At 50.5% G+C, this 26,717-nt stretch overlaps 2 protein-coding genes across 3 annotated transcripts in view; one reads left to right on the top strand and one right to left on the bottom strand.

The window, feature by feature from the left end:
• Otof (otoferlin) overlaps positions 1-4,627 on the bottom strand; it is a 94,210-nt gene extending 89,583 nt beyond the window's left edge. The window contains exon 1 of the mRNA XM_021161691.3: positions 4,483-4,627. Coding sequence (XP_021017350.1) covers positions 4,483-4,561 — 79 coding nt within the window. The 5' untranslated portion in view covers positions 4,562-4,627. The remainder of the gene's footprint in view (positions 1-4,482) is intronic.
• Positions 4,628-8,736: 4,109 nt separating this feature from the next.
• Positions 8,737-26,154, top strand: Cimip2c (ciliary microtubule inner protein 2C). 2 transcript variants are annotated; one of them, XM_085836171.1, is made up of 4 exons: positions 8,737-8,873; positions 22,291-22,561; positions 23,937-24,093; positions 25,944-26,154. In XM_085836171.1, exons 1-3 carry the CDS (start codon positions 8,800-8,802, stop codon positions 24,057-24,059), a joined length of 468 nt encoding a protein of 155 aa, XP_085692297.1. In that variant the 5' UTR covers positions 8,737-8,799; the 3' UTR covers positions 24,060-24,093; positions 25,944-26,154. The 2 variants fall into 2 exon arrangements, with proteins under 2 accessions (XP_085692297.1, XP_021019408.1); XM_021163749.2 differs by having other exon boundaries at positions 23,981-24,093.
• The last annotated feature ends 563 nt before the right edge of the window (positions 26,155-26,717 follow it).

Below are 26,717 nucleotides of genomic sequence, written 5' to 3' on the forward strand. Positions count from 1 at the left end.
CTCCAGACATTTCCAGCAGTGCTCACTGCGTGCCTTTGTAGCAGAAGATAATTTTACAGTCATTTTCATAGCATGAAAGTACCTTCTCGTATCAAAGCAGAAGGGCCTAGGGAACGTTCTGGGTGGAATATCTGCTCCCTACCAGGTCTGCATCTGCTTGGGCTTACTCAGGGGAAAGAGGGGGGGAAGAAGAAGAAGAGGAGGAGGAGGAAGAGGGGAGGAGGAAGAGGAAGAGGGGGAAGGAGGGAGGAGGAGGGGAAGGGAAGGAGGAGGGAAAGAAGGGGAAGAAGGGGGGAGGAAGAAGAGGAGGGGGGAGGGGGAGGAGGGAAGAAGAGAAGAGGAAGGGGAGAAGGGTGGAAGGAGGAGGAAGAAAAGGAGGATCTCTCGACACCCTGGGATTTAGGCAAGAAGGTGTCCCCAGGTGTCCCCCAGGTGTCCCCCAGGTGTGTTGGAGGGATGGAAGGATGCTGGAGATGCAATCCTTGTAGCTATGTCAAAAGCACAGCACTGTGCCCACACCAGCATGGACTACAGCTGCTGTTCTCGGGGAGCCCCTCTGTCTTCTGCCTTCAGAAGAGGAACACCTGCCCCATTCTCCAAGAGCAGAGGTGCTAGGATGGCCTAGGCAGTCAGGGAAATGCTGAGGATGGGGGCCTTGGATAGTCTGACTCCCTTACTGGGGATGATGACAAAGGTGGTTCCAAAAAGAAGTCATAGTCACAAAACGAACCAACCAACAAGCAAACAAGGCCTCTAGGGTACACTTGTCCTTAGGGCACACTCACCCCCATCCCCCTGCCTCTAGCCACGGTGCTGGCTTCCCAGCTGTTTTGGCTGGGAGTCCACTCAGCTCCCTCATCTAGAGTAGCTTTGTCTCCAACAACCCATCCTCAAGGGTCCTGTATCCACTTATGCAGAGATGGCATCCAGACCCAGCTAGGAGTTGCTTCTCTAGGCCAACCTTCCCTCCCCTTACAGGAAGCACTCCCTGACTGCTGGGGCTCTGAGTGACATGGACTGGGTTGGACCACCCTCAACATTTGCTGAAGGATGAAGTCAGCCTTCCTCCTGGTCCCTGAAGCTTCTCAGAGCTAGCGGCTGATAGGAGGAAGGCTGATAGAGCTGGGGTTCTCAGCTCTTGGCTCCTGAGATCTCTTTTCATCTGGGTATATTCTATAGCACAAAGTTCTGGCGACATTTACTGTTACAGCTAAGCAGTGACAGGGAAGAAGTGACAGTGAAGACGTTAAGCCCATTCAACAGTGAAAAGTGTGGTACATGGTACTGTGTGTTTGTAGTCCTGTCATCCTCAGCTTCAGAGAGTTCAAGGCCAGCCTGGGCTACATGAGATCCTGTCTCAAAACACCAACAAATACACAAAAAGTCTAGAGACCTCAGAGAACGAGGGAATGTCTTATGGTGGCTGCTTAGCAGCTCAGCTGAGATCCGCTCTCTACCTTGAGGGTTCTCAGGAGGTAGCACAGTTCACAGAGTGTGACTTGTGCCCACAGGGAAACTATGGGATGTGGAAGGGAGGGGAAGACTTCCTGGAGGAGGTGGCACACTAATGAACCTTGAAGTGTGTACAAGATGGACATTTGTAAGGCGGAGAATGGGGGTCATTCTATAACAAAGAAGTACACAGTCTCAGGCAGGAAGCCCTTGACATCTTGGGAATTAGTGTTCAGTGTAGTAGGACGGAAGCTGGGGTGTGGGGAGGGGTGTAAAGATGAACCCCCACAGGAAGCCTCGCTACAGAAGACCTCCATACCAGCAGGCAGGCCAGGTGAATAAGTGGAAGTCTGGAGGATTCTCAGCCTTATGCTGTGGCAAGAACGTTCAGGGGAGGAGTGTAGAGAGACAAGCTACCACTGGGATCTGGCAGCAGAGGGGTGGGGAGGTCACAGGGGCTGAGCACAAGGCAGAAGACAGACAGACAGGCAGACAGACAGCTCCCACCCTGTGCTCTGTGTCTCTGGCAATTACTTGAGTTGAAGTAAGAGCAGAGAAACTGGAAGCCAGCAAGCATCCTGCACCTGACCTGCTCCCGAGCCGGCTCCTGCAGGCTGGAGGCCCCTCCATGCAATGGGGCTACTGTTTCCGATTTGCTGCTGGGAGGCCCAGGCTGGCCATGCCCGGTGAGGCAGGGTGGAGTCCATACCTCTTTGTTGCCCTGTAGCTCCTCAGGGCAGGACCTTTCTCTCCTTCACCCTTAGCTCCCATGCCGGCCCGCCACCCCATCTGCTGCAGGCCTCATTTGAGGGTTTTGGAGAGATGGGGGTGGGGAGCTCTATTTTCTAATTTACCCCCAATGCAGTGTGGGCTGTAGATGTAAGGAAGGCATGCACTGCTGGTCAGTTCCCTCTGAAATGTCAATGTTAGCTGGTGTTTTGGGGGTGCCCATAGTTACCACCTGCTGGATATTTCTGAGCATTCTCTCTTTGGAGATCTGACTGCAGTTTTTCTTGTTGCTACTGCCCGCCCCTCACTTCTTGCCCCAGATGCTCTACCTCTGACTATGAGGAGAGCATGGGTTACAAACAGCCTGATTCCTGGGTGTTTGCCCTGGCAGCTCGAAGGAAGAGGTAAAAGCTGGTCCTGGTGGGCAGGCCCGTAGTCTCAGCTACCGTAGAGGCTGAGGCAGGAGGAGTGTGTGCTCCAGGCATGCCTGGGCTATAGAGTGAACTGAAGGCTGGAAAGGGGAGGTGCACACATGGTTCAGCAGGGGAGAGCTTATGTAGCATGTGGGAGAGCCTGGGTTCAACTTCCTAACACTGCCCCCTGCGAAGAGAAAAAAAGTCTGAGTCTCTGATGTTCAGGATGCCCACTCCTTGTGGGCCCTGGAGGAGACAGAAGAGATTACAGGACTGGGTGGCCAGGATGAAGCCATGACAGTTGGGCCACTGTCCCTATCCCTCACTAACTCACTGGTTGGCTCTCTGGACCCTGGTTTCTCTTTTTGGGAAGGAGACAGGCCCTACTTGGGCTGGTCTGTGGTGTTACAACTGTAGCCACCAAGTAACCTAGGGCTAAGAATCAGGCCCAGGGCTGTGTGTGGAACCCAGGGATGCACTTGTTCTAAAGCCAGCACAAGTCAGCAGGTGGCACACAGAGAGCTAGGCTACTGCAGAAAAAGCAGCCACTGGGGTGGCTGGCAATGCAGTAAGTGGTCCAGCCCACTCTTTGGTCACTTCTGCCTGCCTTGCTCCTGCCAGAAGACATGGCTGGAACTTCCACCTGCTCTGTGAACAGCTGGTTGCAGGCAGAGAGCCCAGGGCCTGAGTGGGTGACACAGGGCGCCTGGAGACCCCCACTGGGATGTCTATTGACTCGCCCTGTCTCGTAGCTCCCTCCTGGCAGATGTGCAGGGACAGTGTACATCCTGGGTTATATAGTTCCCTCCCTATGACCCCTGAGGGGTGGGAATGACACCACATGGGAGAGTGGCACCTTGACCCTAGTCAAAGCGGCTAGGCAGGCTGAATTTTGCAGGGGTGGGTGGGCACAGAGATGAGCCCGACCTGTGTTTCTCTCTACTTGATCCTTAGGGGCTGCCAGATACCCTGGTCGAAGTCCAGCTTCAGCTTCTCAGCTCTTTGGAGCCCAGCTTCTATATGCACTCTGAGCTCCGGGTCACATAGCCTCCATTTCTCTTTTCTCCAGCTCTGTTCCCAGCCTTGGGGAACACTGTTCCCAATTCCCCCACGCCATCCTTCCCTTTGCTTGCTCCCTCTGCTGATCTCTCAGCCAGCAGCTGAGCGTTGCCTCCTCCTGGAAGCCTTCTCTGACTGCTCGCTCCCAGTCTTGGTTAGGGTAATCAGGTCCCCTTCTGCTTGGCATCACATAACTTGTGCCTGCCTGCTAACTGTTTCCCCTACCCCACCAGATGTGGCTCTTTAGGACAGGGCCTGCCTTACTCTCATCTTCACATTTCTAGCCCCCCAGATTTGGTACACAATAGGTCATAATATACAAGCTGAAGAAGGCTAGGAAGAGTCCACAGAGGAAAGGTCGGAGTAATGTCCCTGTCTAGAAACAGAAGGTCTAGAAAAGCCAACAGCATCCTCACCACACTGGAGGGCAGAGTACCACTGGCTGCCATGGTTTCTACCAGTCACTCTGGTCTTTTCAGGCATAGACTCCTATTCAGCAGACAGAAGCCAGTCTGGGAGTGCTGGTAGAAAAGGGGTCCCAGGAAGGTGCTGGGCTGGGGCCCTTAGTCCTGGGTCTGTGTGACCACAGGGATGGACCCCTCATTAAGCCAAGAATCTGTACTCTGCCAGGACCCTGGCATGTTGGCCTAGCGGGGATCACATGAAACCTAAAGGCTGGTCAGGCCAGGGACAGGTGGGCACTCTTAAGAAGCCTTGTAGCCACACTGCCATTCCTCCTCCTCACCCTCTCCCATCCCTATCAGCTCACAGAATATGGGCTGAGCCAGCTTGCAGAACTGGCGTCCTCCTGAGACAGGGACTACCTTACCTCGGAAAGTGACTTTGGCAATCCGGTCACCTCTGCCTCGGAGCTCTGAGACAGTCTTGAGGTGGACGATCAGGGCCATGCTGGTGGGGAGAGCCTGGGCAGTTCCAGAGCAGCGGGAAGAAGCTAGCTGGTGGAGTGTGGCTCACACGCCTCCCTCTTCTCTGGCTGCTGCCGCCTCCTCCTGCTGCTGCCCACAGAGACCAAGGCAACCAAAGCAAGCTGCTCCTTCAGCTCATCAGAGCTGTGCAGCCCCGGCAGCCCCGCCCCTCTGGGTTGTCAGCCCAGCATGTGTGTAGTGTGTGTGTGTGTGTGTGTGTGTGTGTGTGTGTGTGTGCGCGCAGGAGCCCAGGAACGCACGCTGAATCCATTATTCAGCAGCACCAGCTCTGAGATAAAACCCTGTCCGGCTTCAGGTGTCTCCTGCCAGCTCCTGGAATGGAAGCTCCTGCCACTTGGCAGGGAAGAGCAAGCTGTGCCACTCAGAGCCAACAGATTGCAGAGGGCATGCAGATGGGCAGGTGTGGGGTCAGGTCACTTCTCATGGGGATCTGGAACTTCACGGTCTGAGCTTGAATGGGGCACTGGTCTCTTGGGCAGTATCCATGATGTCTCTTGCTCTGTCTAGCTAATCACCGGGGTTGTGGATGTTCAGAAGGCTTGGAGATCATGGACAGGACAGACCCGACTGCTCTGGATAAATTATGCTGTGCCTCAGCCGAGGGCAAGGGAGATGCCTCAGTAGGTTAAGTGTCTGCCACAGGAGCCTGAGGATCTGAGTTTAGATTCCAGAGTCTATGTTAAAGACCGGTGCAGGGGCAAGGGCTTCTAACCCAGCTCTGGGGTGGCAGAAAGGTGGAGACAGGAGAACCCCTGGAGTTTAACGGCAGCAGAGCTATCAGAATGGAGAAGCTCCAGTTTGCTAAAGAGACCCGTCTTTAAATAAATAAGTCAGATAAATAAGGAAGACAACTGAAGTTGACCCTAGGCTTCCACACATAAACACAAACACATCTGTATACCTACACACTACACACACACACACACACACACAGTCTGGAGAGCAGCAGCTTCTATAAGGCATTTGAAGGAGGTCCCCAAGGACTGGCCGCTATTATATAGGAGCATCAGAAGTAACAATTCATTGATGCCTGGTCCTGCACTGTTTGTGCCCTTGGGATGCTAGGCTCTAGTGCTCTGTTCTTGGGTCATAGTTTTGAATTTCAGGCAGCTGGTCCTGAAATGAGAGACCGTGACTAGAGAAGCTCTAATGAGAGGTCACAGGGGCTTCTGTGCTAGGTAGGGAACTTGTAAGAGTCAGGGCACCAGCCTACCCATCCCAGGCTGGGGACAAAGAACTGGAGGAGGTGACGCTGTTGATGAGTAGTTTTCAGTGAGAGGACAACCATCTTGCTCCCTGCTCTAGTCAGTGGCTAGAGGTAGCAGAGGGATATCTGTAGAGGGATATCCAAGGAACAGCAGAAGTCTGCTCTGTCGGGAAGGGCTTGTAGGAAAAGGAGTTCACTCTTGGTAGGGGTCCCCCATCTTGTCCCTGCCTCCTGGTCTCAGGGGCTTATCCCCAGGGGTGACTCTGCATCCTCACTCAGGTGGGCTTTGGGACCCCATTTCAGTGGCTCCTGATCCAGGTATCACTGGCCTGGGGTTGCTACATGGATCTCTCTTGCTGATGCTTTCCACTTGAGATCTTCACAGGGCATCTAGTGTTCAAGACGTGGCAAGTTGTCCAACTAATACTGACAGGGCTTGGAAGCTCAGGGGCCTGTCTAAAAGAGTCTTCAGGCTTTGGGCTGGTGGGATGGCTCAGCAGGTAAGGGCTCCTACTGCTCAGCCTGGCGACTGGAGTTTGATCCCTGGGACACACATGGTAGAAAAGGATAAACTGCTCTTCTGTGGGCTGTAGTACATGCCCTTCCGGGGGTGGGGTGGGGGGATGTCCTCTCTACTTAAATAATAGATAGATAGATAGATAGATAGATAGATAGATAGATAGATAGATAGATAGATAATGGATGGGTGGATGGATGGGTGGGTGGATGGATAGATAGATGATAGATAGATAGATAGATAGATAGATAGATAGATAGATAGATAGATAGATGTAATAAATGGGTTTGAAAGTTTAAAGAGAGAAGGTACTAAACGTTCACAGCATAGCATCCCTCAGAATCCCTCAGTGGAGTAACCTCAGACATCCAAGAGCCTTCCCCATCTCCTAATTGCTCCCTGTTTTTCAGCCCTAGTTTTCTCTGTACTTTCTTTTTCCTCTCTCTCCTCAGTTTCCGCTCACCTTTCTGATGTATATTTAACCATATTGAGTTAGAAAATTCTTCAAAAATACATATATTGAGTGCAAGAAAATATCTAAAAAAATTAAAACCAAAGTTAATGTTCCTTTAAAATGACACAAATTCATCTTTGTCTGTAAGGTTCGGTGGTACTTAGCAGCCCTCTCCTCAAGGGTCCCCTGGTTCTCTAAAGGGTGAGTTTCATGGAGCCTCTTACAGCCCTGCACATGCTGAAGGGAAGTCCTATGGAGCAGCCCTAAAAGCTTTTTCATACTCCAGTTTCTCCATCTCAAAGACGACAGCAATTCCAGTTAGCATAGCATGACTCTACCAGCTACACCAGGTGCCAATGCAGAGTCCACCCAGAATAGGCAGAGGGCTTGTGGTCCAGAGTGCACAGAAGGCTGTCTGCAAACTGGACCGACTGGGAGGCCGAGAATGGAGAGGAAGTGAGGGCTTCACCTTGTGGAATGGGGTCATTCAAAGCCTTCCTGGAGTATGTCACATTAGAGTCATGGTCACCTTTTAAACACAACTTTGCCTAATATTTTTCTTAGTGAAGCAAATGTGCCCCGAGGCAACTTGGGAAACAGTAGATATGACTGCACATTTCCTTCACTGATTTGTCACTACTCCCACACCTGTGGCTTCTTGGCCACACTAGCTTCAGTCATTCTGATTGTGTGTGTGTGTGTGTGTGTGCGCGCGCGCGCGCGCGTCTCTTACAAACATATGCTCCCTACAGCCTAGAATCGCTGGCATCTGTTAGAGGACATCTCTGGAGAGTTCTGATTGTGATGGCATCCTGTGAGTTCATTAGTGACTGTGGTCTTCATCGGCTGCCATTTACAGGTTCCATCTGTGCGGGTGATACCTCTCCCCGAGGGATAGCTGAGGGGAAGAGACCAACCACATGATGGTTAATATCGGCTGGCTGCTTGACAGGACCTAGATTTGCCTAGCAGTGGAAAAGGCTCATGGAGGAGACAGTTTATGTAAAGCAAACCTCAAGTGGACTTCAGGGCTTTGATGGCTGAAGGGAAACCTCACACTACAGATCTGTGGGCAGAATGAACTGCAGTACCTGAGGCAAATATAAACCATAGACTGTCCTAGTTATTTCTACATCACCCCGACAACATAGTGCAGTAAACAACTTAAGGGAACCAAACTTTATTTAAGACAATGGTTTCAATCCATCCTTGTGGGGAGGCATGGAAAACAGCTCCTTTCGCATCTCAATGGCCAGAAAACTGCAAAGCCAGAACCAAGACCTAACTTTCCAAGGGTGGCCCCTAGTAACCGGCTGGACCAGACAGGGCTCTCCCCTATAAGATTCTGTGTCTTAAAGGTATCACCCACCAGGAAACAAGGCTCAAAATGTGAGTGTGTGAGGGATATACAGACTCAAACTGTAACAGGCACTCCTCCTGTCCCTCCTCTGCCCCAGAAAGTGTCTCATCAAGTCGCCCAGGCTGTCCTCAAACTAGCAATCCTCCTGCCTCAGCCTCTGATGATGGGATTACAGGCCAGAGTCACCCTATTTGAGAAATGTGGGAAGAAGGAAGTTCAAGGGGAGAAAGGAGAAACTAATGAGAAAATTAGTGAACATTGAAATGACAGGGGTGGGAACCCACACATGAAGTGAGGTCCGCCAGAGAGCCACTTCCCCGAGTTCCGTGGGTGGAGGGAACCCTCGTGATCCAAATGGGATCAAATGATAGCCTCTTCAGGATTGATCCAGCTTTTTTATCTCCACATCATATCTCCAGTAGATATGAACACCTAAACTGGATGCCAGGGACCGTTGGGGGAGCCACACAGTAACCTTGTGAGGATGGGGCGGTGTCTTCTCCGGGCTGATAGACAGAGACTGTCTAGGGAGCGCACAGCAAAGAGGACTCACTGTCCCAGAACGAACTCGGGTTGCCAGGCATGTGGTTGCCGGGTGACCAGCTGGCTGTTTACCGCAGGGCTGAGCTGAGCCACCGCTCCGGGGCTCGCAGCACCCACCATGGCCTTCCGTAGCGCGGGCACACTAATGACCGAATTTAATGCCGCCTTCGTGCCCCCAGCTCTCATGCCCGGGTAAGCTGCTAGGCACCCTGACACACCTGAACTTGCCGGTCAAAGCTCTCCCCCTCCTCCCTTCTGCACACACCTGAGGGACGCCGAGGCTCCGCCCTCTGGATCTGGGGCCTCCAAGGAACCCCACCTGGCCAATGTTTCCTTCTTGGCTTTCGTGGTCTTTTTGCTGTAACAACAGACTGACAGGTGGTGGGGCTGAAGAAGTGGATGTCTGAGACTTACTTAGCCCACTTGCTATGGATGGGGCCAGACTGAGGGGAGAGAGAGAACATGAAAAGGTGTGTGCTTGGAGCAAGCAGCCTGGTTCACAAAGAATGTGAGGAGGAGCGGGGAGTGCCCGGCTTTCCAGGAAGGAGGGATTGATGCTGGGTGGGCATGCCTAGCAGAATCTGGCAGGGCTGTATGTGACAGTTGGTAGAGTACACTAGCCACCTGATTTTTATACACACTTTTTTCTGCAAACTGAGCAGGCTACAGGATGAAAACCACTAGCATTGACAGAACACAGTGTATGTAAAATTTTATATTTTACATAAAATTCGAGGTGTTTTCCTGCGGAAGAAGCAGGGCACGGAGGGGCTCTCTGTTACCATCATTTTCAGAAACAGTACGTGTGGACGTATCTGCCCCCAGAGTCTGGGGCTCTAGTTCCAATCTGGCATGTCAGTGGTGGATGGGACCCATCAGACAAAGGTGGTTTACAAAGCATAGAGTTTCCCCCAAGCCAGCCAGGCATGTTGGATCAGCTGGCCGTGAGACTTGGCTATCCACTGCTTCTTCACTTGGAAAAGACATTGAGTGTTCATGGGGGCATGTGCCAGGTGTTATAGGCACCCCAAAGGAACAAAGACAAAAGGGGGTGGATGACCCCAGAGGGATCCCAGCCTTCTATTTAGATTTTCTTTACATTTTGAGACAGAGAGTCTCAGGAAGTTACCTGGGCTGACCTTGAGCTCAGGCTGTGGGCTAGGCTGTCCTTGAATTTTGATGCCTCTGCCTTGGCTTCCCAAGTGCTGGCATTAGAAGTCTATATGGCACCAGACCTGGCTCTCATGTAAATACTTAAGATTTAGTTCAAACTCATCTTTGAGGCCAAGGCCAGCAGTGGGTTTTCTACACTCTAGCTGTCTGTCATGAGCTATGACTTTAGACATTGATCTTTTATTTCTTTAACTCCTCCACAGCAGTGGGTCCCAACTTGTAGCTCTCAATCTCTTTGGGGGCATCAAATGAGCCTTTCACGGGGGTCACGTGTAACACACCCTGCATATCAGATATGCATTCATTATGATTCATAACAGTAGCAAGATTATAGTTAGAAAATAGCAACAAAATAACGTTATGGTTGGGGGGTCACCACAGCATGAGGGACCATATTATAGGGATGCAGCGTCAGGAAGGCTGAGACTCACTGCTCCACAGGCTTTTATTGGAAGAGCAGCTTGTGCCAAACCCATTGATTCTTTGCTGCCTGCAGGGCAAGCCCTGGTGTGCCAGCAGCCCTATCCCATGATTCCGTCATGCTAGAAGCTTTGGAGGCTGCAGTTTTAGGAGAACCCCCACGGTGCCTCTCTAAATGTTTGTCTTCAGTTCCCTTGAGTGCCGCATTCTATCCCATGATTCCTTTAGAGATAGTAAAGACAATGGCTGGCCATAAAGGGGGCTTCAAGCCTGGCCTCGGCTAGGCAGAGCGCTGAGCCATGTCTGCTACTCTCTGTCAAGACCTTTCTGTGAGAGATATGCTTTCCTCAAAGGCCCCCTCAGCCAGGAACGAACCAGGACATCTGGTGTTTCTACTACCTCAGTGGCAATCCCATTTACTTAATGAAAGACTCCAGGATTCCCTACCTGACTTGGATAATTATTATTTTTTTCTGTTCTTTTTCAAACATTAATCACAGATTTGAAAGAACAGCCAGTCTCTTCTGACACTCAAATCATCCCCTTTGTGGATTTATCTACAGGCAGGGAATGTTTGGGTTGCTTGGGACCACACAGATCTCACTGCCCACCTCCCCGCTGTTTCAGACGTGGGCACGGCGGTCACGGGGTCTTTGTGTGATCTCCTGCTGGTGACTGTAAAGAGCTGGGCTGGAGCCAGGTCTTGGGTGCCCAGCAGGAACACCATGACCCTCCCCGCCAAGCCTGTGCCAGGCCCTCCCTGTGCTACGTCCTTCATGAGCCCCTCTGTAGAAAGAAAGACTTCCATAGGCTCAGTGGGTAAGGAAACCTGATGGTCTGAGTTCAATACGTGAGATGGACATGATGGAAGGAGAAGAGAACCCACTCCAGGAAGATGTCCTCTGACCTCCACACACAAGCCACGGGAACACACAGCATTGTCCCCTAAAAAGTAATAAATAAAAAAGCCTTCATAACAACCAAGAGAAGGATCGAGCATCTTGCCCAGGGCCACCCACAAGATCTTTTGGCTTTAGCAGTCTGCTTTACCCCACTATATACGCTGAGCCCTGGTGTATTGCAGCACAGGTCCCCCTTACTCAGCAGGGTGGGGGCAGAGAGATAGCCACCGGAGCCAACCTGCTTGGGTGTGAGTTCTGGTCTTATCAATGCTTTCTTTACCTTTGATAAGCTCTACTTAGCTGTCTAGTAAAAGAAGGCAATGGCGTGCAGGTTAAAGGAAAGGAAATCATTCAATGTGTGCAAAGCCCTATGCTTAGTAACTGTTATCTGTTATTGTTAGTTAGGTCACTACTGTGTTTAAAGCCAAAGTTCTGGGAGCCTGGGGGGCAGCACCAGATGAGAATGACGATGTGATGATGATGATGATGGTGATAATGGTGGTGGTGATGATGATGATGATGATGGTGATGATGACAGCGTTCAGATATCTATCAAGATGGCCTGATTTGTTTCTTGCTGTGGCACATTGTCCAGAAACCTTTTGTAGATATCTGTTTATATCTGGCCCACTATCTGTATATACTCTGTCACACTTACTGGGCAAAGAACTCTTGAGTCCAAGGCCCTGGAACAATAAGCCTTTTGAAGGATAAGCCCAGTCCCTGTGAGAGTCTGCCCCCACCACACAAGATGTGGGCTTCCAGCAAGTTCAGTTACCAAAGTTCAACCGTTGTCTGAAATTAAGAATGGAAACTTCCGCCGGGTGTGGTGGCGCACACCTTTAATCCCAGCACTTGGGAGGCAGAGGCAGGCAGATTTCTGAGTTCGAGGCTAGCCTGGTCTACAAAGTGAGTTCCAGGACAGCCAGGGCTACACAGAGAAACCCTGTCTCAAAAAGACAAAAAAAGAAAAAACAAAAGAATGGAAACTTCCAGAGCTAAACAATTCATAAGCTTTAAATAACTTTAATCACTGTGCGTTCTTGTAATTGGCCCATTATAGCATTAGTTATGGTTAATCTTTCATATACAGTTTATAAGTTAAACTTGCCCATGAGTTCATAGGTACAGGAAGAAAGTGAAGAGCAAGAGATAAATACCTAGAGGTGTCTTGGCAAATAAATCCTCCTTGAAGAGAGAAAGGCCTGTCTGTGTCCTCCCTGTAAAATCTAACAGAAACGAGAAAGCACAGACAATATGACCAGGAGTGATGGTTTCTGTACACTTAGTTATTTCGTTTTTCATATGACTCGTTTAATTGCAACTTTAGTAACTCAAGTTTTCATACTAGCTATTTATTCACTTATCTTTGAAGACTAGCTTTTAAAATAACAGACATTTTGGAAATTTTAGCAACCATTCTTCTGAGGCCAGCCTGAGCAGTGACCCATTCCCTGACCTGCCAGCTCCCTGGGGCCTGTGGCTTCATGGGTGAGGTTTGGGAGGTGGGAAAGAGCAGATGTGATGGGGTTGGACAGAGCTTGGGAGATGCTGACTCCGAGGTGGGCCACTCTGTCGTGGAGTGTGAAGCAAGGGCTGTCTCAGCTGGATGTACGCGTCACTGTTAGGTCCTCTGAGAGCTTCAGTTTGTGTTTTTCCGTGGGCCATGCATAGAAGTTCCAACGCCATTGGTCAGGCTAAGCACAAGGATGTGGTTTTCCAACCCTCCCAGGTGATTCCAGTGTGGAGGATTTCTGCAAAGGGGCAGGCGGCAGCCTAAGTTTTAAAAAGGCATCTTCTGGTGTGGGACCTTCCTGTTGGTATGCACCCTTCCTGTGTGTGAGCGACTTCTGATAGCTCCCGCCCGACTGACTGAGGTTCTGACTGAGGCTCATAGGCAGCCATCTTCTGTCAGTCTCAGTCCAGCTGCACGAGGAGGTGGCACAGGGCATTCAAACACCAGACTGTAAGGTCTCACTCCCCTCTCGCTTTAGAGTCTGCCCCTTCAGGAAGTCCTGCCCCAGTTCTTGGTGGAAACCTGTCCTGATTGATTGTGAGGATTTTCTTTCAGGGTGGTCCTTCACTTCTTTCAGCACCTCTGCCCCAAGGCTATTTCCCCCTCCTCTGCAGGCTGTTCTGAGAGCTGGAGGTGGTTCTTAAGTGGCTGGTACCTCTCACACAAGGTGGGGCATTAAGGAACCCATGAGAACAGAGCATCAGGAGCCTGGAAACCTGGGCTTTGGATCAGAGGTTCTCCTCCCTTCCTAGAGAAAGATGGGCTCTTCAAAATGAGCCTCCATCAGTCAATTTGACCCATTAAATATTTACAGATCACCTACTGAGTGGAAAGGGCAGGACCACAACAGGAGTAGAAAAATATTCCAAGGGCTCAGACAATTTCAAATACAATGGGATGTGCACAGGTCAGTCACCCTGCATGAACCCAGGTGAGCATAGCCTAGAGGCTTCCTGAGAGTGAAGGCACTTGGGTTGGAAATACAGCTAATGATAGAGCACTTGCCTAGCATGCATGGGGCCCTGCATTCAATCCATAGTGTTGTTTAAGAAAAAGAGTATACTTGGCATTGCCTGGAGTGGCATTTTGTACACAGGCTCACAGCTAGGAACTCGCGCCCCAGAAGCTAGCCTGCTTTGTTCTTTATTCCACAGGCAGTAGGGAACCTCGCAGGTCTGCCAGGGTGTGGGATGGGGCGGGAGATGCCATTAATATTGTCCTCAGCGGAAGGTATAGCAGAAGAAGAGGCTGTGCGTGGACTGGGAACACACCGAACGTCACAAGTTAATTAGTTAATAAGGCTGCTCGAGGGATCCCTGATGCTCATGGTAATTAATTTTAATGTCAGCTATGGGGCCAGCCAGAGCTCTTAAGAGGCAGGAATGGGATTGCTCCCTGTACACAGTGATCCACAATAGGCCTTAGAATCCATCTGTGGTCCCGGCCCAAGAGCTCTGCTCAGCAACTCCTACCTGTGTGTCAGCTAGATGGAGAAACATGGGTCTCAATGAGAGACCGGAACAGAAGAAGGGCTCGGTAGGAGACGAGTGTGTGCCATGGTTCGATGCCCTGTTATAAAGCCCGCCATTCCCCTCCCGTCACAGGGCAGCAGAAGACTCTATTGTGGAGCCCTGTGGGGTCTGCTGAAGGCCCACACATCCAGGTGCAGCCAAGGAACACATACCTAGCTTCTTCATGTGTCCTCTGGGTGCTAAATAATGAGACTGTGTGCACACACATACACCTGGCAGAGCTGAGAATTCAGAAGGGAAGCCAGGCAGAGCTTAGGAGAGTTGCGGAGGAGGGGGCTTCTATTCTATTGAGACACAAATATCTTGGCATTCAGAGAGGGTGGGAAGGCAGGGAGCAGAAGATGAGCACAGGGAGCTTGGGGGTGTCAGAGAGAAGTCACAAGAACAAGTCTCATTTCCGCTGTTCTTTCCTTCTGAAGAGCCCAATGCCCTGTGGGTGGGATGCTTCATGTGCTCCAAAAACCTGAACTTTTTAAAAGACAGGTTGGGGATATTGTGCCCCTCGATCTGGACTTCAGTCCTCCCATGAACAAGTACTGATGCCAGTGCTGAGGCTTGGGAAGACCACAGAGGCAGACCTTGCTGTCTTAGTTTGCTTTTTGTTGCTGTGATAAGACACTGACCAGAATGGGCTTGGGGAGGAAGAGGCCCCTTGCAGGGCCAATCACAGTCCATCACTGAGGGAAGCCAAGGCAGGAACTCAAACAGGGGCAGGAGCCTGGAAGGCAGGAAGTGAAGCAAAGACCATGGCGAAACTCGCTCTACTGGCTCGCTCCCTATAGCTTGTTCAGCCTGCTTCCTTCTATGACCCAGGACCACCTGTCCTGGGTGGCATATCCCTCATCAATCACTCATTATGAAAATACTCCCAGGCTATCTGATGGAGGCATTCTCCCAGTTAAAGTTCCCTCTTCCCAGATGACGAGGTGTGTCAAGTTGACAAAACCTAAACATTAACCAGGACATGTGTGGACTTGAGTCTGAGTGTCAGGATGATCATGCCAATGGCAAACATCCACACGAGGTACAGGGTGAGGTCAGGGGCCAACTCAGAGTGCTCGCTCTTCCCCACCGAGTAGAAAGGCAAATGTCCTGGTGGGCAGGGTTTAGCCCTACAGATTTGAGGAGCTCCTGATGGCATCAGAAGCCATGTGCATGTCTGCTAGGCCAGGGTGTCTAAAGGGCAGTGGGCAATGGTGAAGAAGGTTACTCTAAACTGAACACAGGCTACAGCAAGTGTGTGGGTATGTGGATGGGATGGGACTGGGGGATGGGAAGGAAGTGAGGACAGGCCTTGGTTGAAGAGAGACCCTAGAGGAATTGAGATTGTCCTGGTGTGAACATAGTTGTGGTAGAGAAGAAGGCAGAACGATTTGGGGAGTATATGAATGGAATTGAAGGAGATCTGTGTGCAGGTGATAGAGAAGAAACAGCCTACTACAGTTTTCTGGATGGGGTGGTGTTAACAAGGGCAGGGTTATAACACTGGGGGAAAGAAGCAGGCAGATTCCCTGTGTAGAGAACATAGCAGGAGCATCTGTGGGCAGAGGAGTTGGGGCCTGAGATGGAGCCAGGCATCATCAGTGAATGAGATATGGAAGTGTCTCATGGTAAGGTACCAAGATAGCTCATGACTAGAGCTGACCCTACACCAGACCTTTCCAGTCCCTGCTTTGTGGTTCTCCGAAATCCAAGTCCCTCTCCCAACTCCCAGAGCAAACTCTTCCCCAGAGCTCTGCCAGCGCCCACCCACGGGAGCGGTCTTCCCTCCTGGCTTTCGTGAGAACCCCAACCATGATCCGACTCGAGTTAGAGCTGCTCTTTGTTAGTGCCAACATGGCACAGCAGACAGGATGCAATCTCACGACACCCACCATGACTGTGAGACAGTTGGAGGTTATGGTCCCCATGGCCTAGCATTGAGCCACCACACAGTGGGTTCACAGAAAAATGATGTTAACTTCTCTCCGTCTCTCCTGCTCTGCCTCTTTCTTAGATGCATATACAAAGAAGAGAGCAGTGAGTCTTCCCCAATCCAACACCCAAAGTTACCATTTGGTGAACCTCACCTTAGGTCGGAAAAAAAAAGGGCCAGAAAAAAAGAAAGTCATATGAAAGCAATTTTATTTAAAAAAAAATACCATTAGAGCCTATTTGCTATTTGGAAATGAAAGTGTGCAATTTAATCTCACTCAAGTGTGAGAGAAGGAAAGTGAAGTAAGGTAAAGACAGGCAGACTTTAGATAGATGTCATCACATCAGAAAGAGATAGAGATCCTTGGGTGTGGGGGCAGGTCAGGGAGAAAGCACCTAACAAAGGCTGAGAGAGTCATGATGCTCTGTGCATTTCCATCTTCCATCTTCTAAGAGACATCCTTAGTGCGCCCCCACCTCCCCTCCACCCACCTTTCGATTTTTTGGTTGCTCGAGTTATTTTTACCTTGACAGGTTTTATAACATTTGCTTCTGCTCTGCACGCAGCGCTTACCTGCCTGCTATTCCTAGTTGTGTTCTTAAGTGGGTTGGAGAGCGACAGCCCTCGCTCTCACAGACACTCTCCTCCACTGAATTCCGCTTTCCCTTTGAATCACCTTTTGGTTGGCAGGGTTTTGTCATTGAACACTTCTTTCCTTCCCCCCTCTACTCGTTCCTTTAGTGGTGTGGTGTAGTGTGGTGTGGTGTGTGGTGTGGTGTGGTGTGGTGTGTGGTGTGGTGTGGTGTGGTGTGGTGTGGTGTGTGGTGTGGTGTGGTGTGGTGTGTGGTGTGGTGTGGTGTGTGGTGTGGTGTGGTGTGGTGTGGTGTGGTGTAGTGTCTTAGTTAAGGTTTCTACTGCTGCGAAGAGACACAATAGCCACAACTCTTATAAAGAAAACATTCGATTGGGGTTGGTTTACCATTCAGAGGTCCAGTCCATTGTCATCACACTAGGAAGCATGGCGGGCCGACGTGCAGACAGACCTGGTGCTGGAGAGTAGCTGAGCGTTCTACATCTGGACTGGTGGGCAGCAGGAAGAGTGTTAGGCTAAAGCACCGGGGGTAACTTTGGTGGGTCTGGAGCCAAGGTGTGCTGCTAAGATATGCCACACAATGGATCTAATGCAGAGGGTTTTTGGGGTGTGGAAGCAAAAGGCTGACTTGGAATGGTGATGAGAGAGAAGGGTGGGGGCAGAGACAGAAGGAAGAAGACAGAGAAAGCTATCTGGGTGGCTGGGACCCTTTAAAGGTGGTTCGGGTTTCTACGAAGCTGGTAGGACGGTGGAAATGGCTACACCTGGAAGGGCAATGATGCATGCTGAGTGGCTGAAAGGCAGCCTGGGTTAGCTCACCTGACTCACAACAAAGAGAGTGAGCCCCTGGGCCTGGCTTGAGCCTCTGAAACCTCAAAGCCCACTCCCAGTGACACACTTCTTCCAACAAGGCCACTCCCCATGAGCCTATGGAGGCCATTTTCATTCAAACTACCACATGTAATGTGAGGTGTATGTGTGTGGTGGTGGTAGGTAAGCACTTTTATTACATATATTTATTTAATGTATCCGTATGTACATGCACACATATGTAAGTACCACTGCACTGGGGGAAAGAAGTGGAAGTTGGTCCTCTCCCTCAGTTGTGTGGGTTCTGAGCATTAAACTCAGGTTGTCAGGCTTGGTGGCAGTGCCTTTACTGAGCCCGCTCACTGGCTCTCCACAGTATTTGTTGGGGCAGAGTTAGTTGAACCCAGAGCCCTCCAGTTGGCTGGACTCTCACACCTACTATCTCTGACTTTGCAGCTTATTAAGTCTGTATTGTGGGAGGTCTCCTGTATAGCACGGAGCTCGGCTCCTCAGAGTTGCTTCCTCCCAAACAGCGATCATCATCGTTGGTCCAAATGCAGCAGCTGGGCCAAGTGAGCCAAAGGCAGTGGCTGGCCCTGCGTGGCCTTGACCAAAGCAGCAGGGGTTTAGGATTCAGAGGTGAGATAGAGGGGGGCTGAGAGAGGTCAAGAAAGGCAAGGTTTGAAGAGACAAAGACAGAAGTTCTGGGGCATTCCTTAGAGATACGGAGAAATGAAGGAAGAGAAAGCGAAGGATGAGAGAGGCAACAAAGTCTCCTGTCGAGCAAGCTTCACAGTCTAGAAAAGACCAGGACACATCTTTCTGCACAGGGAAGAAGTGAAGAGGGGAGGAGACACTGAAGATGGCAGGGAGGAAGGTCAACTGTGCACATCACACTATCTGCTCGTCTGAGAGAAACAGATAAGGAAGGTGGACTCCAGGTCAAGAAGGGGCGAGCCGAGGTACAGAGGAGGAGTCTGTCTTCTGAAAGTGACCAAGGTGGCTGGGAGCCTGTTTGACTCCTGAACTCTCAATCTCTTTATCAGAGGGGGCATGGTGGTCAGCAGGAAGTCCAGGAGCACCCAGAAGGAAGGGCTATGAAGTGGACAGAAAAGTATCAAGAGCCCATGAAGTTAGAGAACAGAGCGAAGGAGCTGGAGAGAGACCCGTGAAGCCAGTGATGGGGTCTCCTAGCTCAGCCTCCTCTGTGGCTACTTTACTTCCTGCTCGGACCCAGGCGGTGTTCTTGCTACCAGATCCCAAGCCCACTGGTGGAAGGGACAAGACCAGGAGCCAGAGGCACTTGAGATATTTTCACTACGATGGAAATCAACCAGCAGCTCTGTCTGTCACTCAACATGGTTTTCTTGCCTTTTTTTTCCCACAGGGAAGGAAATAATTTGCTACTACTTAATTCTAGGCCTGCACCTGTTGGTAAGGAGACTGAGGCTCAAGGGAGCCTCTGTAGACACAGAACCCGTGGGGAAGATGAATGTCTGGAATGTAGGAAGAGATGAGCTAGGGTTCCTTGTACTACCAGGGCTTATATGGGATTGCCCTGGTGTGTGGAAGGACATCAATTCTCATGGAGGGTGGTTGTCTTAAGGCGTCTATACAAGTCCCTGGAACTCGGTCACTGACCTGCTGCTGCTTGTTAATCTACGGTCACTGTACCCATCACTACTGCTACTGGTACACTCTCTGCTCATCTTTTTATCTGTTTAATAAACAATTTGTTTTTCTCCTCACATGCCGTGCAGACCACTTATGAAGAACCAGTGACTCAGATAGGTAAAAACCCAACCCCAGTCTGCATCCGAGAAGCTCGCCATCTAGTGGAAGGCATGGAGAGTTGCAGCGATCTGAACAGCACACAGAGATGCAGGTGATGGAGGGAATGTCAGGGCGCAAAGGCCATGGCCTGTGTATCAGAACAGACCCCAAAGGAGCCCCAGCCTTTAAAAGACTGTGAAAGGGAATTGAAAGAAAGCTTAAGCAGTAAAGGAATCCATCAACAACAGAAACCTGATGCATGTGTAATTGAACAAAGGGCAGCAAGCTCCAGCTGCTGCAAGCAGAAGAACTTGGCAGCTTCAATCACATGGCTCTGGCTTTATCAAAGGATGGATATACAGGGAAAGGTTTGTGGCATTTTCTCTACAGCAAAGGAAAGCCACTGAGGCCAGGCATGTGTTGGGGGTGTTTCTACATGGAAGTCCAGAGAGACCATTGTGTGAAGCTGTGAAACTATAGCTTGGATTTTGTTGGAGACCCTGATATGTCAGAGATGCCAGTGCTGTGGGGGTACCTACCGAGGAGAGCTGCTGACAGGGAGGGAAACCAGCTCAAGACAAAAAAGTGTGCTGCCGTCAACAAAGCCGGAAGGACTTGGAATCTGAAGAGTGCTTTTACATCAAACACAGAGATACAGAATTTGGGGGTTTCCCTGCCGGTTTTAGGTCTTGCTTTGATGCAGTATTTCCTCACTGTGCTTCCATTCCTCCATTTTGGAATGATAATGTGTATTCTGTGTCATTGTATGTTGAAAGTATATGACCTGCTTTTTGCTTTTGCTTTTACAGGGGGTTATTGTTAAGGGATTGCTTTAGTCTCAGTCTCAGGGATTTGAACTTTGTACTTTTAAACATTGTTGAGACCATGAAAGATTATGTGGACTTTTGAAGTTAGACTAAATGCATATTGCATTGTGGTATGGCTACAGGCTCACAAAGGCTCTTAGATTTGAATGCTTAGTCACTAGTAGTGGAACTGTTTGAAAGGATTAGAAGGATTAGAAGTGTGGCCTTGTTGGAGTCAGTGAGGCCTTGCTGGAGGTAGTGTGTCACTGGGGGTGGGCATTGGGTTTTAAAAGCCCATACCAGGCCGAGTGTTTCTTCTTCTGTCTGCAGATCAGTATATAGCTCTCCATCCCATGCCATGCTCCCTGCCATGATGATAATGGACTAAGCCTCTGAAACTCTCAGCATGTCCCTGATAAAATGCTTCCTTTTATAAGAGATGCCTAGGCTGTGGAGTGCCTTCACAGCCTTAGAACAGTGAGTGACTAAGACAAAGGTGAATTGAGGGTCTGAGTTCAGTTGCCTAGCACTGAACTCATAGCATAAAGTTAAAAATCCAAGTGTGGTAGAATACATCAGTGATATGAGCCCTGGGAGTCTGGAGGGCCCACAGCACTCACTAGACAGCAAGTCTAACCATATAAACTCCAGAGGCAATGAGAGATCCCGCCTCAAAAAATCAGGTAGAGAGCAATGGAGAAGCCCAAGAGCCACCTCTTGCCTCCACGCATGTCTGCAGTCTGTCTGTCTGCCTGTCTGTCTATCTCCCTCTCCATCTGTCTGTCTCTGTTTCTCTATTTCTCTCTCTCCCCCTCTCTCTTTCTCCATCTCCCTCTCTCCCTCTTTCTCTGTAATGAATGGAAAAGGATGAAGAGACTCAAATGAATGGTCAGGGAAGTGGGTTTAAGTACAAAATAATCAAAAGTGACATTTCCAGAGTGGAGGGGAGCTGTCCTCTGCTCTCCCAGTAGGAAGGACAGTCAGACGCTGGAAGGCGGGGCGCGGAGGGGAGTGGTACCTATGTTGGCTGGAAAGCTTTGGTCTGTGTCTGACACTGCTGGGCATCTTTCCTCTGTTAGCTCCATGTAGCCAAGGCTCTCCCATCTCAAAAGGGCCACTGAGTCTCCACGGTCACATCTTCTGACTCTCTTGCTGGGCCTCCTTGGCATCAAAAGAGTTCTCCGTGGGCATTTAGCATCACAGATCCACGGTCAAGGCCCCCGAGTCACGTGACTAAGCACCTTGTGAGGCCACAGGAATGCCAACTGGAAAACTACTTATCTTGGGAAGGACTGGGAGGGCTCTGGGAGGAGCTGGATGATGGAGGGATAGAGCTGATGTAAATTCAGTACTTGTGTATGAAGCTTCAAAAAGAATTTTTAATTAAAAAGCAAGACCAAAAAGCCACCAACAAAGGAGAGAGAGAGTTTACTATAGAGCCAAATGTGAATGCCTGTGGGCCTGGAAAGCAGTTAGATTACCCCAAACTTTGTGTTCCGTCGTGGTAAATGCTGGAAGAAGCTTTTATAGTGACAGAACAAAGTCATAAATCAAGACACTTAAAAAATACATAGGAGGAACATTGAGTAGGTGCTCGAAGCAAAACTTCCTCTGTTATACATCCCACATGCTACCTGACAACATTTTCACTGAGCCTTTTGGTTAGTAGAAAATAGGGTTTTAAGTTAGGGCATTCAAAAGAGTTTTACCTATTCGTCTCATCACTGGATATTAGGTAAGACAGAGAGTTGGGCAAAGATATAGCTGTTTAGGGGGATACAGATAACCTAGACAGAATGCAATTAGGCTTAGGCCCTGCAACATTCAACTTACACCAACTTCTCCCGTTCTAATGGGATGAGCACAGAAGACCAGGGTCAGACACAGCACCAGAATCTTCTGGCTGCGCCCGGAAAAGCTAGAGGATCCACCTCTGATTTTCCTGTAGGCTCACTGAGAGATGTGTGGGTATTCCGAGGTTTATAGGGATCCAGGGGCCTGTTCGTGTGACTTTCCTCAAAGACCTAAGCATTCTAGTGCTCTTTAAGAATCCTTTCTCAGCCAGAGGGACACAGGGACCCTCAGTCGTCAAAAGCCCGCCTGGGAACTAGCCATGGATGTCATGAGGTTGTGTCTTCCTCCACCTCCCCTCCCCCCGCCGTCCCTACAGGTACAAAGGCCATGTCCCTGGTGTGGCTTCCTCCTTTGGCTCTTCTTATGGCAACACCACCTTCAAGTACTTCCAGGACCTCCGCAACACAGGCTTGGAGAAGAGCTATGCGCTCCTCAGTGGGGGTCGCTTTCCCACCATCTTCTCCCCTAACTCACCCCTGGTTCTGACTGATAACTCACAGAACTGGGATCGATGGCTGCACCAGCCCACCTACAGCCGATCCAACCTGGACAACGGGCGCACCACTGAGCTCACTAACTTTTACAAGGTAAGCTGCCTGCCTGCTCCCAGCCTGGGAAGGCCTGTGTGGCCGGAGACAGGGTTGCCTTTTCAGAGTTCCAGGGGCAGAAGTGATCCAGGGTTTTCTGCAGCTCTGTCTTGCTCACTCACATCCAATGTAACTGGGGAGTCTTCAGGGATGTCCCCTACCCCTTCCTTCTGCTTCCTGAAGTCTTTGTGACTCTATAGCTCTGTGGTAGAGTTTTTACTTCTCTGATAAAACACCACAACCCAAATCAACTTGGGGCAGAACGGATTTCTTTGGCTTACACTTCCACACCACGGTCCACCACAGAAGGAAGTCAGGACAGGAACTTAAGACAGGAACCTGGAGCCAGGAACCGGGCCAGAAGCTGTGGGGCAATACTGCTTACCAGCCTGCTCCTCATGGCTGTTCAGTCTTCTTTCTTATAAGATCCAGAACCACCTACCAAAGGTAGTAATGAACACAATGACCTGCTCACTCCCACATCAGTTAGCAACCAAGGAAATGACCCCACAGGTTTGCCTACAGGCCAGACATTTCCTCACTGGAGGTTCCCTTTTCCCAAATGACTCTAGCATGTATCAAGTTGACATAAAACTAGCCAGCACGGGAGACTTGCTTACCTCCTACACGAAGGAAAAGGCCGAAAACAAACCCCAAGAAAAATCACACACAAAGGGCCCCCCTGAAGTTCCCTTCTACCCACTAATCCTCCACAGCCCCCATCCCTCTAAGAGTGCACCCCACTGTGCCACACTGTCCACGATGGAGAGATGAAGCTGGGGGAACCCAGCCATGCCCCTAGTGCTTTTGAGTCTCTGATTTAGCATGCCCACCTGCTGCCCCCCTGTGGGAATGAGGTATCCCTTCCCTCTATTTCCTCTGGAGCCCTAGTCCTTGCAGCATCCTCTCTCACAAATACCTTTCCATCCAGGTAGGAAAGGCACAGACACTGCCTGGTGTCAGTGCAGAGAACTTGTCCTGAGTGAGGGAAGTTCCCCTGGGGGCAGGATGAGTAGATGGTCTCAGACTCTGAGAAACCATGGGGTCACATCAATGTGTCAGTGGCAGGCTTTCTCCCCAGGCTGACTCAACCGATACCCTGCTCCAGGAGTGAAGGAGAAGCAGAGCTTAGAGCAGAGCACGCTTGCGTGGACATGGGTGTGCTTAGAGCATGCTTTCGTGGACAGCATTTAGGCGTGCAGATGTTAAGCTGGGATTTCAGACTTCTTAGCAGCCTGGTCTCATTTACTCTCTGCATCAAAACTGCTATGTGATGATGTCACTATCCCCAGTAGATGGAGGAACGGACTCCACCAGGAACACTGGGGTGGAGGGTGGGGCTGCCACACCCCTGGCCAGCTGTATCTTGGAACAGATGGTACAGCAACAACCTGCTGTGTGTTCTTTGCCGAGCTGTAGACAGTCCAGCAGCAGCGGAAGTATTACCAAGACAAGACTGGCATGCTGTCCCGTGTTCCTTACTTTGTACTGCCTGTGAAGGAGCAGGACCGGTACCCCCTACCCACCGACTTGTGAGTGTCCCTCTCCTCTCTGCAGTCAAAAAACACACATCCACAGGGGATCTCCTCCTCCTCCAGCCCTGGAGCCGTGACCCTGAGAAACAGTTAACACAGCCAGTGGTGCCTGCCATTGCAGAGTCCCAGATCCAGCAGCTCTTTTTTTGGGGGGTGGAGGGTGGGGTAGGAGGGAGGATGCCAGAAACCCTCATGGGAGGATCAGGAAGTGTTTTCCTGACCAGATACATACTCCATAGCCTTTGCTTGTGGGAACTTGACTGCTGCTTCCTCTGCAAAGGCCCTTCTCAAAGCTGCACCAGTCCAAACCAGTCCAAACAGCTGCTGCCCTCTGGTGGATGAATGGGACACTACGTGGAATAGGGATAGGTCATCAGCTTGCCACCCACATCCTGTCCCCCCTTCTATGGAACCCAGTCTAGGGTGTGCTGGGATCTTAGTCTTGCACCAGGGACATGAGATTATCTTAAAAGTCTAACTAGCCAGGTTTTAAAAAGTAAAAAACGCCTTACAGCCCAGCTCTGGTGTCTGCTATTGGAGAGTCCCTCGCCCACTCCCAGGAAAGACCTTCGCTCCCTCCTGCCACCAAAGCACAGGTTTCACAAGTTTATTCCCAGGGGCCTTATGGCTGGGGTAGGGAGGTGACCTAGAGACCAACTCGAAGCCTGTTCCTTTCCCCACCTTTGCAACCCACCTGTGTCTGTCTGGGAGGGGTGTGGACTCGGGAGGTCAGTGGACACATTTGGGTTTCTAACCTTTAACCCCTGCTTGCCTCAAGAGCCCCAGCCTCAGCATTCAGATGTAGATACAGCAGCTGTTCCCACAGAGTTTGGTACACTTTGCCAACATTGTCTTAGTGCCTCTCTGTAAGACAGAGGGTCTGGCACATAAGAAAGTAAACCGAGTCCAGCGCAGACCTCAGGAGCTTGGGCAGGTTTCCTGATGGTTTAAGACCCCGTCTGGGAAGAGACCTATGTTTGTTGTGGGTCAGCTCAGCCTTTGGGTTGACTATCTCTCTCTTGAGACAGTTCTGAGCCAGTGAGTCCCTTGAAACTGAGCCTTTCCTGGGGACAGGTCTCTGATATCTTGCCATGTATGCCCCATCTTGAATCTTCAGGTCCTTGTATCTCTTTCTTCTCCAAATTATCTAGTAGTCTGCACTGCTGACCATGCCATGCCCGATACAGATAGCTAATCTTAAGTGGCTGGGGAAGGTCGGTGATCAACTCTGTATCCTGGGGAGTCTCTAGCCTTTCTCAGTTACAGCACCACCATCACCACCATCACCTTCACCATCACCACCATCACCTTCACCATCACCTTCACCATCACCACCATCACCTTCACCATCACCTTCACCATCACCTTCACCATCACCTTCACCATCACCTTCACCATCACCATCACCTTCACCATCACCACCATCACCTTCACCATCACCTTCACCATCACCTTCACCTTCACCATCACCTTCACCATCACCTTCACCATCACCTTCACCATCACCATTATCTCTACCACAGCAGCAGTCAGCATCTCCCATAATGGCTGAGTTTCTCCTCACCTTGCACTAAGTGCTTTACACAAAGAGCTTCATTTACTCCTCAGAACAAGAGGATAACAAGAGGGTAACAGTAGCAGCAGTTCACTGTCACATGGGTTTGTTTCCAGCAGGAGACAGGACCAGAATCCAAGTCACTTTTCTCCCGAGTCCTTGTTCACTCGGCAGATGTCACGCTACCAATGGCTGCAGGGCCACAAAGCTATAGTGGGCACAAGGGTTATGGTGAACATTCCTCCCCCTCCCGGGGGCGCACTGCCTGACGATGGCCCATCCTTACCCTCAGGCCTCCTCTGAGTGAGAAGAGTAAGTGGAACCTATTAAGATTATCCCCTGACTACAAGAGGACCTACCAGACCTTCCCGTCAGGGAAGAGAGTTTCCTCTCAAGATCGGCAAAGGCGGGACCTTTACTTCGAGTTCAGAGCCTGAAACAAGGTGGTTGACACCAGGGAACCTTGGCCTGGCCAGGCTGGCTTGCTTGTAATAAAATCTTCAGCCACAACCATCCCGTGTGCCTCTCAGTTGGATCTTGTCACCATGCGTGAAGGTGCCCTGAGCACTGGGGAGAGCCAAGTCGGAGGAATCTGAACCAAGAAGCAGTGCCCAGCCACTGTGGGCCATCCAGATGTGCCCAGGTCGAGGCAGGTGGGACTGGGGGATGACTAAGGCCAGGCTCATAAGGCTACCCAGGCATCGGGCCACTCGGGGACCAAGGCCTCCTGCCTGCTTTCACTAGTATAACTGAGAACACACAGCAGTGTCTGGGGTGGGTGGCATGACCCCCAGACAGTTTCCCTCAGTGTTGTTACCCAGCTGACTCCCATTTCTCATTATGGAGTCTGGGACCTCGGCCCTCTGCATGTGCTGCTCACTTTCAGAGTGGGCTTTCCACCCTCAGTTAATCATCTCTGGGAACCTCCCTCACACATGCTGCAAAAGCACATGTCACTAACTCCCTAGGTGTTTCTTATCTGACTGATAATATGATTGATAATCCAAACAACCCAGGATTCTCCTTGAAGCCTTGGCATGGTTTAATTGATCCTTGGGATAACTTG

Source organism: Mus caroli, unplaced genomic scaffold (assembly GCF_978045245.1).
Source record: "Mus caroli unplaced genomic scaffold, Mus_caroli_1 scaffold_4, whole genome shotgun sequence".
Taxonomy (NCBI): Eukaryota; Metazoa; Chordata; class Mammalia; order Rodentia; family Muridae; genus Mus; species Mus caroli.

Coding starts and splice junctions, on each gene's coding strand:
- Cimip2c (XM_021163749.2), top strand. CDS start 8,800: ATGGCCTTCCGTAGCGCGGGCACACTAATGACCGAATTTAATGCCGCC. Junction 8,874..22,290: donor CCCCCAGCTCTCATGCCCGG/GTAAGCTGCTAG, acceptor CCGTCCCTACAG/GTACAAAGGCCATGTCCCTG. Junction 24,094..25,943: donor TACCCCCTACCCACCGACTT/GTGAGTGTCCCT, acceptor CCTTACCCTCAG/GCCTCCTCTGAGTGAGAAGA.